This window comes from Lissotriton helveticus, chromosome 3_1, assembly GCF_964261635.1.
Source record: "Lissotriton helveticus chromosome 3_1, aLisHel1.1, whole genome shotgun sequence".
Taxonomy (NCBI): Eukaryota; Metazoa; Chordata; class Amphibia; order Caudata; family Salamandridae; genus Lissotriton; species Lissotriton helveticus.
The window spans coordinates 1,321,695,303-1,321,708,866 of NC_136061.1; the positions used below are offsets into that span (position 1 = coordinate 1,321,695,303).

General features: G+C 47.6%; 1 protein-coding gene across 1 annotated transcript in view; it reads right to left on the reverse strand.

Moving 5' to 3' along the window:
- Positions 1-1,898, reverse strand: part of BARX2 (BARX homeobox 2) — a 166,158-nt gene extending 164,260 nt beyond the window's left edge. The window contains exon 1 of the mRNA XM_078681979.1: positions 1,369-1,898. Within this exon, the coding sequence (XP_078538105.1) occupies positions 1,369-1,555 (187 nt within the window). The 5' untranslated portion in view covers positions 1,556-1,898. The remainder of the gene's footprint in view (positions 1-1,368) is intronic.
- Between the last annotated feature and the right edge of the window lie 11,666 nt (positions 1,899-13,564).

Here is a 13,564-nt window from a genome sequence, read left to right on the forward strand (position 1 = left end):
GTTTTGAATGTAATTCTTGAATAAACAGGTGCTTCTAAGGTTGTACACTTCTCGCACTGATCTGCGGGCGGTAAGGTTGCTGAAATAGTCACGAAGAAACTCGGCTTCACGTTCCCTCAATCCGTCACATCTTGTCTAAGGCCTTAGCGCCTCGAAGCCTCGCCGTGGAAGTTTAATTAAAGGTGGGCAAGCACTTCTTGTATTTGGAAACTATGTAATACTGCACAGCGCCGCGACTGCCCTTGTTCTGACCGCGGTGCATATAATGTGACAGTAGGTGAAGTCTGCTGCCGCTTCCGCCAGGGCTTCGTGTTCACGCCTCCAGCACCGCCGCAGCCCACCACCCCTGAAGTCACTGGGTCCAGACTCGAGGCGCCCCGGAACCAGAACATGCCATCTAACACATGTCCTGACCACGCTCTGCTCGCTGCTAGAAGCCTGGGCTGGTGTGTACATAACCTGTCAGATAAAGGGGACGGTGTGCGAGCCCTGTGTGTCTGTTTGCAGAAGTGCACCGGGGATTACCAGCTCACGCAATGCTGAAATATACCAGGTGCATGCAGCCGGGGGCTTTCATTGTACGCATCGTTATCAAGTGTGATAGACGAGTTACTTCCATCTAAGTGAACCAAGTTTACAACCTTTAGGACACATGGTGTGGGGCGGGCATTGCATTGCGGTTTCATCTAGGGGCGCACATTTGATCCGGTATGTGCGATCCCGATGTGTGTGTCTGTGTTTATGTGTCTCCTTGGGGGTCTGGATATGTGTGATCTGTGTGTTCGCTGTAGAGTCTACAACCGTGGGTAATCTGTATGGTGTGCTTGTGTCGGTGCGTGTATGACGTGTGTTTTTATAAGTGCTGTGTGCGTGAGGCGACTCTTGTGCAGGATAGACTAGGGCTTTGCTTGGATCTCTGTGTGTGAATAACGTGTGGAGTTCGTAGGGTTGGGTGGTCTTGTGGGTGTGGGTCTGGTTTGTACGTGTGTGTGAACTGTCTGAGGAGTTAGATGTGAATGTGTCTGTGAGGGAGAGAGCGGCTGTGTGTCTGTGTAGGTGAGTAAGTGTGTGTGTGTGCATGTGACCTGTGTGAAGAAGTAGGTGTGTGTGTGAGTGATGTGTGGGTGAGCAGGTATGTGCGTGCGCGTGTGTCCATATGCCCCTTGTAAAGTATTAGGTGTCTGTGCGTCGGGTGATCTGTGTGGGGACAGGTGCGTGTGTATGTGACCTGTGTGAAGGCGTAGGTGTTCATGTGTGTCCGAGTGATCTATGCGTGGGGTAGGGGTCTGTGTGTGCTTGAGGGGTCTGCCCTTGCGTGTTAGTGCGCATGCGTCCCTGAGCGCCGCAGAGGGTGCCCGCGGCCCTTACCTGTGCAGGAGTGCAGGGGCTTGGGCCTCACCAGCAGCGAGGGGCACACCGAGTACAGGGACAGCTTCTCGAAGTAGCCGCACGTCTCCTTGGACAGGATCTCGTCGATCATGAAGGTCTTGTAGCGCCGCCTGGCCGCCTTCATGGGGCCCGAGGAGGGGAGCCTGAGCTCGGCCTGGCAGTGCATGCTGGGAGCTCCCTGGTGCGAGGCCTGGGGCAGCAGCACCCCCGTGCAGCCTGTAGGAATCCCCTCAAGGCGCCGGGCCGGAGTGATTTGGACGTGGCTATAGGAGTCCTCTACAGGATGGAGCTTGTGTGTTCCTATAGGGAGCCCCTTCTCTCTGGGGCCCGGGGCGCTCGCGGCCGTGAGCGTGGAGAGGTGGACTGCAGACCCCCCGAGCGCTTCAGCGTGTATGAGTGTGGGCACCCCTGCAGGCTCCTGTGCCACCACAGGTGGGTGTGCGAGGGCTGTGGAGGCCTCTGCTGGTGGCCCCTGCGGTCTGTCTCCGGCCGGGGACGGCTGCTCCTCAGAGTGCCTCCCTCTGCCTCTCTCCTCCTATATAAACCACTTGATAAACATCTCGGGCGTCCAATGTGGCTGTCAATCACGGGCGCCGCTGCGAGGGACGGTCTCTGCCGCTCAGTGCTGGGAGGGAGCAGAGACAAGTGCAGCTTAGGCAAAGCTCGGCGCCCCACAGCACCCCCCTCCCCGCTGCACTCTGTCGCAAGAGCAAGTCCTCTCCACTCTCCTCCCCCGCACCGGGAAACATTTCTTCTCACATCTCTGTCACCGGCACACACTCCTCCCTTCTCTATTTTAAGGCAGGATTTGTTTCCAGCGCTGGAAGGTTTCCAGACAGCTAAACTCCAATTAGGCGAGTGGATTCCACGCAGCTGCCTCTCGGCGGGCCTCGCAGCGCTGTCCGCGGTGCGAGTGCGCCCGGGCATCGCCCTGAGATTTTATGGTGGTTCTGCATGAGGGCAGGCGTGCCGTGTCCAAATGTATGTGGAGTGCTTGGGTGGTCTTGGTGTGTCCCACTGGCATTCTGAGACAACAACCCACGCAAATTGCAATTGAATTATTGCGTTGTGTGTGTGTCCCCATTTCAGATCTACCATTATACTATGGAAGTGGCGAGTTGGATGCACATTTTATGATTTTTATATTACAAGTGACATGCACGTATGTAAGTTGCCGGTGTGTGTTTTATTTCTGATTGGTATGCTATATAATGATATGTTTGTAGGAGTGCGACTGGGTGGTGGGTTGCGCCCATTTCTGACATGTGTGATGATAAGGTGTGTGTCTGTATGTGCTCGCCACATATAGTCTTATTGTTAGATTAAAGTGATTATTGTGTATTTGAGTACCGTGACTCTAACTCATTTGCGAGTTTGTATCCATTAGGACTCGGGCTTTTACACTTGTAGTACTTAAAATAAGGTGGTGCATGTGCTTGAGTGGGGGGTGGGAGTCCATTTTTGACGTCCGAAGAGGCAAATTATGCGGTGCGAGCTGGCACTATTTCACTAGTGTATCTTTTAGCGCACATTAACATTTCGGGGTACAGTTTTCTCGTCAGTATTGCCAGTTGAATACCTGGTTACAGTACACAGCATCAAAAGGTGAACCGTTCACCTTTTCAAAGGCATGCACTGCCCGGCATTTTTGAGTAACATTTGATCCGTTTCAGGTAGAACATTTTTTGTTGTTGTTGGAATCTCCAAATAGTGCAGCAAACTGTGGTCTTTGTAGCTAGTGTTTTACATCCGCACTTCTGCACAACCTGCTACGACTTCCGACCTACATACTTACAATGTCCCTCACTATATGTATGTGATTTTTGCGTGGCCTCGTTCGTTACAAATGTTCATAGTGGCTGCTTGCCAGTAGCGTCCACTCCCCCTTCCGTGGTTGTCACACATAATGTTGCCTTCTATCGTCTTTGTAGGCGCGGGGCTTGCTTGTTTGGGGTGTCAGTTTCCTACGTATACTACTGTTTTCATACGGCAGTTGTACCTGTGGTGTTGTGTGGTGTGCGGGTCCCTTTGTCGTGTTTATAACAACTTTCTTTAGATGATGTGCGTTTCGGTTTTATATTCAGTCTACTGTAGATATAAAAGCTGCGGGCTGATTGTCACATAGTTATTGTTATTGTGGTGTCTGCTCTCTGGTGTCTGAATCCTTTGCACAGAAGTTGATTGACAGTACGTAAGCAGCGTGTGTTTAGATTACTGATTTGCAATTTAAGCGCGACTGGTAAAAAGTGCCTTATCTGGTGGTATGCCTCTCCTTCCGGAAGGTGTGTGTGTGTTTACAGAGCCGGGCGCGCAGCTGCACAGTCCTGAACACACTGCCTGGTGTGGAGACTGCGCTCGCCCGTTGCCCTTCTCTACCGGCAGAGCCAAGGCACGGAAACATGCCTGGAATATGCCTGCCTTGTAATTCCCAAGTAAAGGGCGGGGCAGTGAGACGCTTTTCGCTATTGTGCGGCACGATGGGTAACGTCCTAGGTTGCCCTCCACATCCTGCCAGGGAAGTTCGATATTTTTCTGTATGTGCAGCGTTTAAAGTCGGATGTATGCTGCTTCTAAGTGCTTTCTATGCTGGGCAGATAAAGTTAGTGAGGTCCAGAAAATGAGCAAGTTTTGCCCTGGGGCAGAGAATACTCAAAAGGGGATGGAGGGATTAGATGTGGGGTGAGTTGGACTCCACACACACTGTTCCGGTCTTTAGTCAGTGGCTTAGCGAACAAGGCTGCCGCACCCCCACATAAGAGGGTCTGGGCCCTCGAGAATCCTATATAATTAGGCTCTAGGCAGGGCCACTGACTGGAAATGTGCGGTAGAGGAAGACCAAATTATGAGACAGTGTTGAGTAAATCACGTGTCAAGCAAGGCAAATTATACGGTGTAATGCCGCATGTTTTGTGATAGTAACACTCCATTCTTTTATAATTGTTAAACTTGTTAAAACGCCAGGCCATAGGTTTCACGTGATCAGTATTGGCGTAACTTCCCAATATAGCAATAAGCAACATAGGTGACCAGTCCCTGTTTGCAACGGGCTTTCCTCTGCGCAGCAACACGTGACGATGCATTTTAGTAATATTTGATCCGTTTGAGCTAGAAACAAAATTAGTTTATGTTCACATCTGCAGGTCATGCAGCAAATGGTGAATTATGTGACAAATGTTGCAAAACTATAATCATTCAGAAATGCAGCAGCCTTGGGCTGAAAATGGAATCCCCGGATTGCACTACAGGGACTTGCCTCGCGCGCCCCTGTCCGCAGTATGGTTCTGATTGACAACCCCGAGTAGACTGGTTGCAATGTTACCCTCATTGACCGACTGCTACCTTTGGAGCAAACATCTGACTCTACAGAGACCACCGAAGAATTCCAACCGTACTCCGGGGATCAGCAAACACCAGGATTGTGATATTTACGCATGCAGAGAATCCAGCGCGGCGTAGCATTGTTCATGTGTAAATACGCCATAAATAGACCTGTGCATTTATTTCCAGGGGTGGGAGGATGAGGGTTGCAGATATTTCATTGTTCCTCGCCCACACCCCGTTAAAGCAGGGGATACCCCATTCCTGCACTAGGCACGTCTTTTACAGGACTACATCGGTGAAATATTCTAGCTGAGAAAGGACGTGCAAGGGGATCAGTGTGGTTTCGAAGATTAGGATTTGTTGTGTGTTTACCTGCTTTCCCTCGTTTGGCGATCCATAAATATCTCCTGTCCCTTCCAATCTAGATTTACAAAACCATTCATTGTGATAAGCCTGCAGAACTTCAAGCCTCATACCTGAACCACCTATGGTGGTGACATTACCTTACCCCGAGGCCTGTTTCCGGTCATGGGCCTAAGAAAGCAGCACATTCTAAAATCGGAGATATTCTCAACTGTGCTTTTAAATCAGATTTATTTCACACGTTCACCTTCAAGACCCAGTACAGTAAAGTGAGCGTGTACTTTACCTGTACTGAACAGCCCTTTAAGTGTGCCCGGCGCTCTGTACTCAACCTCGAAACCCGAGAACTACTCGCTATATTTTTTCAGACCAACTTCCCCTGGGTTCCCAGTAAGGACAGAAGCCGCACACCTGTGTACTTAGGGCACAAGTCCTAAAAAAAGAAGGGGGGGGGGGGTAGAACTAACCTAGTTAATCAGAATGCAAGTGGCATCACAGCGCGTGACATCACAGTGCATGACATCAGGGCGCGTGACATCACAGGAAGTGGCATCATAAGAAGTGACATCAGATCTTGAGCCCTCACATACATGTTTAGCAGGTCTATCATGAGTGCATTGGAACACATTCCGAGTATACACACAAACCCTCCTGACTGAGGCAAAAGATTCACATTTTTGAAAGCTGTGCATAAAACAGTGTTGCCTTTTGTCAGTGCAAACTTCCTCTACCCATAGTGCTTTACGAGAAAAGAAGTGCTTCTTAAATTATGTCAATGCCTCCTCAGGGATAGTAAGCACTATATAAATGACATTCTTTTTTGTGTAAATACAGGGAAAGACCAATGCATCTGACATTCTTACAGCACATACATATCTTGTAAACGGACTGAAAAAAGTTAAAAGCTGCCTCTCAGGTATATGTGAAGTGCTAACAAGGTGTGTGCCTTTGTTTCCCCTTAACTGCATTTGCATCAGGTGTGAGGCTCCTGGCTGGCTGCCAGCCAGGAGACTGGGACCAAAGGAGGCCTGATGACCCCTAAAATTCAGCGTTTGTTATGGGCCACCAGGAGTCTGAAAAAAGCCCCCTCCTGCCTGCACGTTGTTGGTGATCGAAAGCAGACAAGACAACAACGTGCTGGTGCTGCTGAGTGTGTCCCGGTGTTTGCAAATAACACCCACCGGGACGAAGTCAGCATGTTTTTCAGTGGGGCCCAACTTCTTGGCAGGGTGGATGGCGTTCACCCTGTGAAAATAGTGGGCAGACTCTGTCCACCCGCGTGTTCCCCGACTCGTGCCCTGCCCTGTATTACATTGTTTGTGCTGCGAGACTTGCTTGGCACTTCAAACCCAATCCACTTAAAAATACCTTGTAGGAAAAAAGTGGCAGGCAAAATGTAATACGAACAATGTGCTGATTTTAACATGTAATCATTGAAATACAGACTCATTTGGGCTAGGCTTTCACCAGTCTGTGGTATGTTGCTTGACGCTCTGCAGAAAATTTCAAGATTCGTACAGTAAAAGAAACAGTACAATATCACACTACCAATCAGAAGTCCTTTGAATATTATTCTTATTCATTGCGCTTTTATATAGGATAACCTCGACCTACATGAGCACCAGTTACTTTACAGAAGTATACCATTCATTTTCTTGTGTGTGTGTGTGGGAGGGGGTGGGGGGCGTGTTGCCCCGAATCACAGGATGTTGAACTGACGCCGAGACTCGAACCTGGCTTCTTAGTTCCAAAGTCTGCAGCTCTTACCGCTTCGCCAGTGTCAGGACTAAAGGGGCGCTAGAAACATTTTCAACCATCGACTTCAGCATACACTGTGCTCCCTGTGTGCTCGGCGTGGTGCCAAAAGAGAGCCTCCCACAGGACACGAGAGGGTTGTTTGGACATCCTGCTCGTACCGGCAGTTTTACCACCGTCCACATATGTGATAATGCAACTCTCCGGCCATGCTCGGTGCTGCAGTCGTGGCAACGGTGCCTTAATCACGATGATAAAATCATTTTGTGAACTTGGTGCCAACTGCTTAATAATGCCTCGCGTTGGCAGTGAAGCGCTGGGAAATGGAGCACCAAACAAGTGCTCAGAGCTGCGCAGGGAGCCCTGCAGTGAATAGGATTCACAAAGCAGCGCTAGCTGTTGTTAGGAGTATCCTGTATTTTTAAGACGCCGTGCACATGGTGCACAATTCATACGATTAAAGTTCGACAAGCCATGCTGCTGCTGTATATTCTTCCTGCTATGAAGAACAAATAACTCATTCCTGCGACGCGCGCCTTGAAGTCATAGTGCTCAGTGGTACGCTGCGCATAGAAGACCTGGCAGACAACGTATCCGAAATCAGCAAAACATTGTTTATTATTGAACCGTTACAGAAAAATAAACATTCTAATGCTAACCTTTTCGACAGCACTTTAAAAGTGCGGGCACTAAGCCCAAAGTTCTATGTAGTTTATGCTTGGGGCGTAACGCAGGCCATGGCAGTCCAGGGGTTCAGGGGCGGGACCTGCAAACAGTCAAGGGGTCCCCATTCAGACGCAGACCACTGCATTCCTGTGAGCGGTGGGAGACTCGGGGGCCTCTTCACATTGCACGGGCGGACCTTCATTTTCCTTTATGCCACACTTAGTAGCGACATTAGGGAGTGGCAGTGCAGCGCTGTAAACAGAGGTCGCCTCGCCGCAGACATGATGCACACTTAGATAAATAACCCCTGGTGTGCGTCTGCCTAAAACAGCGGCACTGACAGCAGACTCAGGGAAACCTCACGTTTGAGGGTTCGCCGATGTTTGTAAACAAAGCGCCCAGAGGACCCGTGGAAACACCTGGGGCGCTAATCGATAGAATCGGCTGACGTCATCGAGCTTCTGTGCAGGCCGCCGTCCTCTCGCAGACGGACAGGGCAAAGCAAAGTGGATCTTTACCAGGGCTACTGGGCTTTGGTGGTTGTAACAGTTTGTTTACATGGCTCTTAGGAAGCAGGTGACCCTCTTACGAAGTGCAGGGGACTCTCCCTCTCAAAATGTAAAACGTGCCGGTCCATTTCAAGCACTGAGTGCCGCGCATAGTGTCAGAAGCACTCACACAGAGGACAGAGAGAGCCCCCCTAAAGACAGAGCAGAGATGCCCCACAGAGCGGGGCAGGGGCCGTCCCGCCTCCGCAGCTCCGGCCGGAACTCAACTCAGAGGTCCCGCCCCGGAGAGGCTGGAAGGGCCCATGTCTCTGACCTGGGGGCCCCTGCTCACTCCCTGCACTGAGCTCACCTGGCGCACCTCAGCCCATGTGTTCATAATGTCCCCTTGAGAACGGTGGCACGCTTTCAATTCGTTTTTGACAGACGCCCCATTTTCAAAATTGATATAAAGACTCGGTGGCTTTTATTTTTGCATCGTTTTCCATTTCATTAAACGTAGGTGCTCTTAGAAACATTCGTACTATTATTATTATTCTTGTTTTCCTTATCATCATTTTCATCCCCATGATTTTTTGCAGCGGTTCATATTCATTTCAGGCGCCTTTTTCTTCCTCTTTTTCTTTTTTATTCTAAATATAACATTATGAATTATTATAATTATTAGCATTGCCACTAGCTTTGTTTCCCTTCAGTGCAACATTTGTGAGTCATAAAATCCCCAAATCACCAGCAGGAAAATAAATAATTACATTAGTACTACTTCACCTAGAAATAATAATTACCGTAATAATCATTGCAGGAATAGTAATAAAAGCAAACATTGTTTTTATGCCTGCCCGCTTCAGGGGTACTAATCCGGGCCCCAATGTCACCTGAAGTGGGAACAGGAGGCGCGTGCCCCTCCCCCCCCTGAAGCCGCGTGGGGCCCCTGAAGCCGCGCAGGGCCCCCCAGAATCCGCCCGTGACCACCTGAAGCCGCGCGTGCCCCCCTGAAGCCGCGCGCGCCCCCCTGAAGTCGCGCGCTCCCTCAGCTCACGAGCGGCCTCCAACCGTGACCCCAGGTTGAGGCGATTCCCATTCACGTGCGCCCTCGCGCTGTCCTCGATCAGCCCACGAGCGCACACGAGCAGACACTTTGAAGGACACGTTTTCTCATCAACCCGATAAGTGGAAAGTGCAGACAGCCGTTGTGAACTTCATGGAGCCATTTCGAATTTTTAATGTCGATTTTTGATGTTTATAGTCTTTGACATGCACCTGTCCGAGACTACAAATAAAGAAGCACTATATTTCAATCGAACTTAAAGGAATAGTCACCTGTTTTAAGCTAGGACGTTAGCTTTAAATGCCACATTTCTTCCGTGTTTTGTAAATTAAATCTATTTACAGCTATTCTGACACCGATCACACTTTTTGAAGACAGCCACTTTATTTTCAGAACAACATTGCGTCATTTGCAGGCGCAGCCATCAATAACATACACATTACTATCGTGCAAACATTTTGATAACATTATGCTAGATGGTATCATTATTAACGATTCCCGTCCCTGCGAAGAATGAAGGCGAAGATGTAGCCTCGCGGCTAGAGCGGTGGACCTCGGGACTGGGGAACTGGGTTCGAGTCTCGGCAACCACGCTGCACATCCTGTGATTCTGGGCAACTCACTTAATCAACCCGTGACAAACAAACGAAAAACATTGATAATGAATGTGTTCATCTGAATCGAAACTGGCGCTCATGTAAAGCGCCCTGATACCCCATGCCTTGGGTCTAGTTCACGCTAGATAAAACTAAAAAAATAGGCGTAATCAAAAACGGATAGTATTCAGTTCTTCGCTATGGGAATTGGCTTCAGCCATAACATGATTACATATTTTTAGCGCGCACTCGGTAATTTCACCGCTTCCAAGCGCTGCGGCTGGAGCATGGGAGGGAAGTAGGAAACATAATTACCTCAGAGTGAAGAGGGTCCAGTAACGAAGGAAGGTGAGGACAAGTTTGCCCAGCACCCCTCCTGCACCAAGACTGCTCCAGGGAGCAGCAGCGTGAACATGCTACGCCAGCTCAATCGGACCAGAACACCTATGTGCCTTGTTCAACATGCTTTTCGGCTGCCCTTTCTTGAAATGTCGTTTCTGTGGCTGATTTTGGGGGGCTGCAGCATGCTGCCTCACATACATGTTTCAGAAGACGGTTCCTTGGGATGTGATGAAAGACTGGGCGAGTAGGTCATATATTACCGAGGGAGGGAAATGGCATTGTCTCCAGAGCTGTCATTGTGTTACGATTTGCAGCCGTGGGAAAAAAATCGTCCCAAAATCATTTTGCATTTTTCTCTGCCTGTGGAACAGGGAACGGAGTTGCGTTTTTCTCTGCCTGTGCAACAGTGAATGGAGCAAACAGGGGGCCTTATTTACAAGCCCTTTGCACCAATGTATGCCACTTTTTTCCACATTCAAAGAGACGCCCCTTTAACACATTAGCGGAGGTTCTGCGCCGAGGACAATTGTGGATAACAATGTTACAGCTGCCTTCTGGAAAAAAATGTATGGAGCAAATGCACTTTTCCCAATTTTTCAAATTTGAAAGGCATTTCGATACAAAGTCTATTAACTCCAATTCTTATTCTAGTGATATAGAAAATAGGGCAATATCAGATTGCGTCATTTTGTACAAGGATTGACAGTATGGACATTGGTTTGTAGAGCACAAGGAAAAAAATTTAAGCAGAACTATAAGATGTATTTTTCAAGTGTCTCACAATCCCTTTACTCCACTGATCGCCCTGGTGAAAACATCTTCACCCAATCTTTAGAGTGCAGAAAAAAAGGGCGCGGATCGGATGTACTATTCCGGGGCGCATCACAGGCCCGTTTTTTTGTTTTTTTTGCAGAATCCTTGATTACACTGGGATGGTGAGGCCAACGCACATTTGTTTTGGCTTTTACGTTCCCCGCCCTGCCCCGTTCCGTTAGCAGTCCCTGTGCGATTCCTTCTGAATGTTTGTAATCGGGAGGGCTAGAGTCATGTAGGGTACGGCAGGCCTACACCCCTCCGTTGCCATGTCCTTCGAAAAAGCAAGGGCCAAAAATAAACAAACCAAAAAAACCACAGCACATGGCTGTAAAGTGACATCTTGTGGAGGGCTGCTGGGCACTCCTTTATCTGACCAGTGCTCTTATTCGCAGAGTGGAAGGTGGCTCCCCCACCCGTCTCTTTCGAGGCGCAAAGCATTGATACACGCCGCTTTCGGGCCCCACCTTCCTTGCAAATCTCGAGGAGTTACAATGCGGAGATTGAGACTCTCAGTATCCCTTTGTTACACCACATTCTACTTTTTGCGCTCATTGAAACTTGTTCGTTTTGCACACTGTAGGATTTGCAGCGTAAAAAGCAGCAGCACGTTGGACCTTTAATTTCCCCCTTTAGAAATCTGGAAAATGGCGAAAATTCGCCGGAGTCATTTTACTACTGTGCAAACCTAAGATAACAGCGAGCTGTTTTCACGTAGCGCTTACTAGCACGGACCTGTGTTTCTTAACACTGCAATGACCTGGTTTTACTAATCGCATTTGAGACTGTCCCTGCACAAATATCTGCAGCAGGTGCGGTGACCCACGAAGCTACCAGTGCAGTGTGCACTGTGCACTACGGCGGCCAAGGAGGGCAGCTGGCGCCGGCAGGAATACGGGATATTCCAAAGAGATCTTGTATTCAATCCGCTTTTACCGGAGGCAGATCGTTTTGGGAGATACTGGGGATGAATATTTTGAGAAGAAGAGAATATATTAGACTCCTGGCAGTTCCATCGAAATGAAAGACGTCTTCTTCATTTGGATGAGTCAGCGCTTCAACTGGACAGTGACCCAGGCCAGGGCTCAGCTATCCTTCTGAGATGTGTTTTAATGTGTTTAACTTGTAGGATCGACCCCACTCTTCAGAGTAACCTACAGGAAAGTGCGCATTTCTACTTTGCATTGCAGCGCGCCCCCCCTCCCCCTCGTTATAATGTGCGCATTAATGAAACAACGTGTTAATGTTCAAGGCAGAAATGTGAAAGTGTTTTTTGTTGCTTTGTATCACTTGTGTGCACTATCTTACAAAAGGTAACTGAATATGAAACAGCATTATTAAAAATCAGACCTAGGCAGTGTGTCGAAAGAGAGGTGCTCCTGGTCTGGGAAGAGGGTTCAAAGCCTCGGATAGTGCCGGTGGCGAGGTCGGACACACCACAGCAGGATATCTCACTGGAAAAGTGTCGGGAGTTTCTTCTATTTCATACTGTACGTGGCAGCGGTGCTATACATGTGTAAAAGTACATTAAATGCACCCGAAGACAGCGTAATAACACCTTTATTTCACTGCTCAAGAATGGCCTGTATAGAGTTATGCAGCATCGCCTTCATTTACAAAACAGGGAAATAAATTATTCGAGAATATTTTAGATGGTGGTAGCAATAATCATTTCTAGACATAGTAATACATTGTATGTACATACTCGTAGATAACAGATTTAGACTGTGCTACCCTTTGCAAATTGCGCCTTGCCCAGTCGTACACAATAGAAAAAAAACCTTGCCTTATGAGGGACGCTTCTTAACAAGCTGTTGATTTCGCAAATAAAGAGTTTGAATAATAAAAGGTCCAACTATTGACTATATGTTTATTTTTCTCACAAAGTATGCACATAGATATAATTTATTTGAAAATAGAAGTTTACAAATCCGTCAGAACACGGTTAAAAAACAATGACACCAGAAAAACAGAAACGAATTATTTAACATTAATGAGGCCAGATACTATATATCACAACTTAATAGATATTCAAATCTTAGTAACATTAGCAAATCAAAGATCAGTGGATATTGAACAAGCTCATGAACTAAATAGGGACATCATACATTGGACAGACACAGCACTGAAATTTAAATCTAAATTTGTGCAGAGATTATCCAATGAGGAAAACAGATATACTTCACAAAAGTTACATTAGACATAGAAAAGGCGAACATATGTAGTACAAGTAACAATCTGACTAGAAATTGAGAAACACCCACAAACCATTGAAATCTGATGAACCCAAATTCATTCTAAGTGGGAAATCAGATTAGGGTGGTACTGTAGTATTTATTTATTTATATAATCCACTACTACCCAAGGGCGTCTAGGCGCTTGTAGCTCAACACACAGAGCAACAGAGAGATGTTGTGTTTCTCTTACTTTAAAAAAAAAGAATATAAGGTATAAAGCCAGGTTTTAAGTCCTTTCCTAAAGTAAAGTAGATGTGGGGAGTTTTTTTAGCTTTATTGGGTATTTATTTCACCATCTGGTTGTGATACTTGAAGTGATATTGAACTTTGATGATCACTGCAAGACCTGGCATCTTTTAGCGTGTTTCTCCTGTCTTTTTGCTTTTTGACCTCTTGTCTTTGATGGTATACCGGAATTTGTTTTTGCTGGTTTCGTGTCTCTGCACACTTTCTCACTGCTGTTCAGTCTTAAAATGCAAGTGCTCCTACTGTAAATTGTGTTATGATTGGTTCTCCATGATTGGCGTA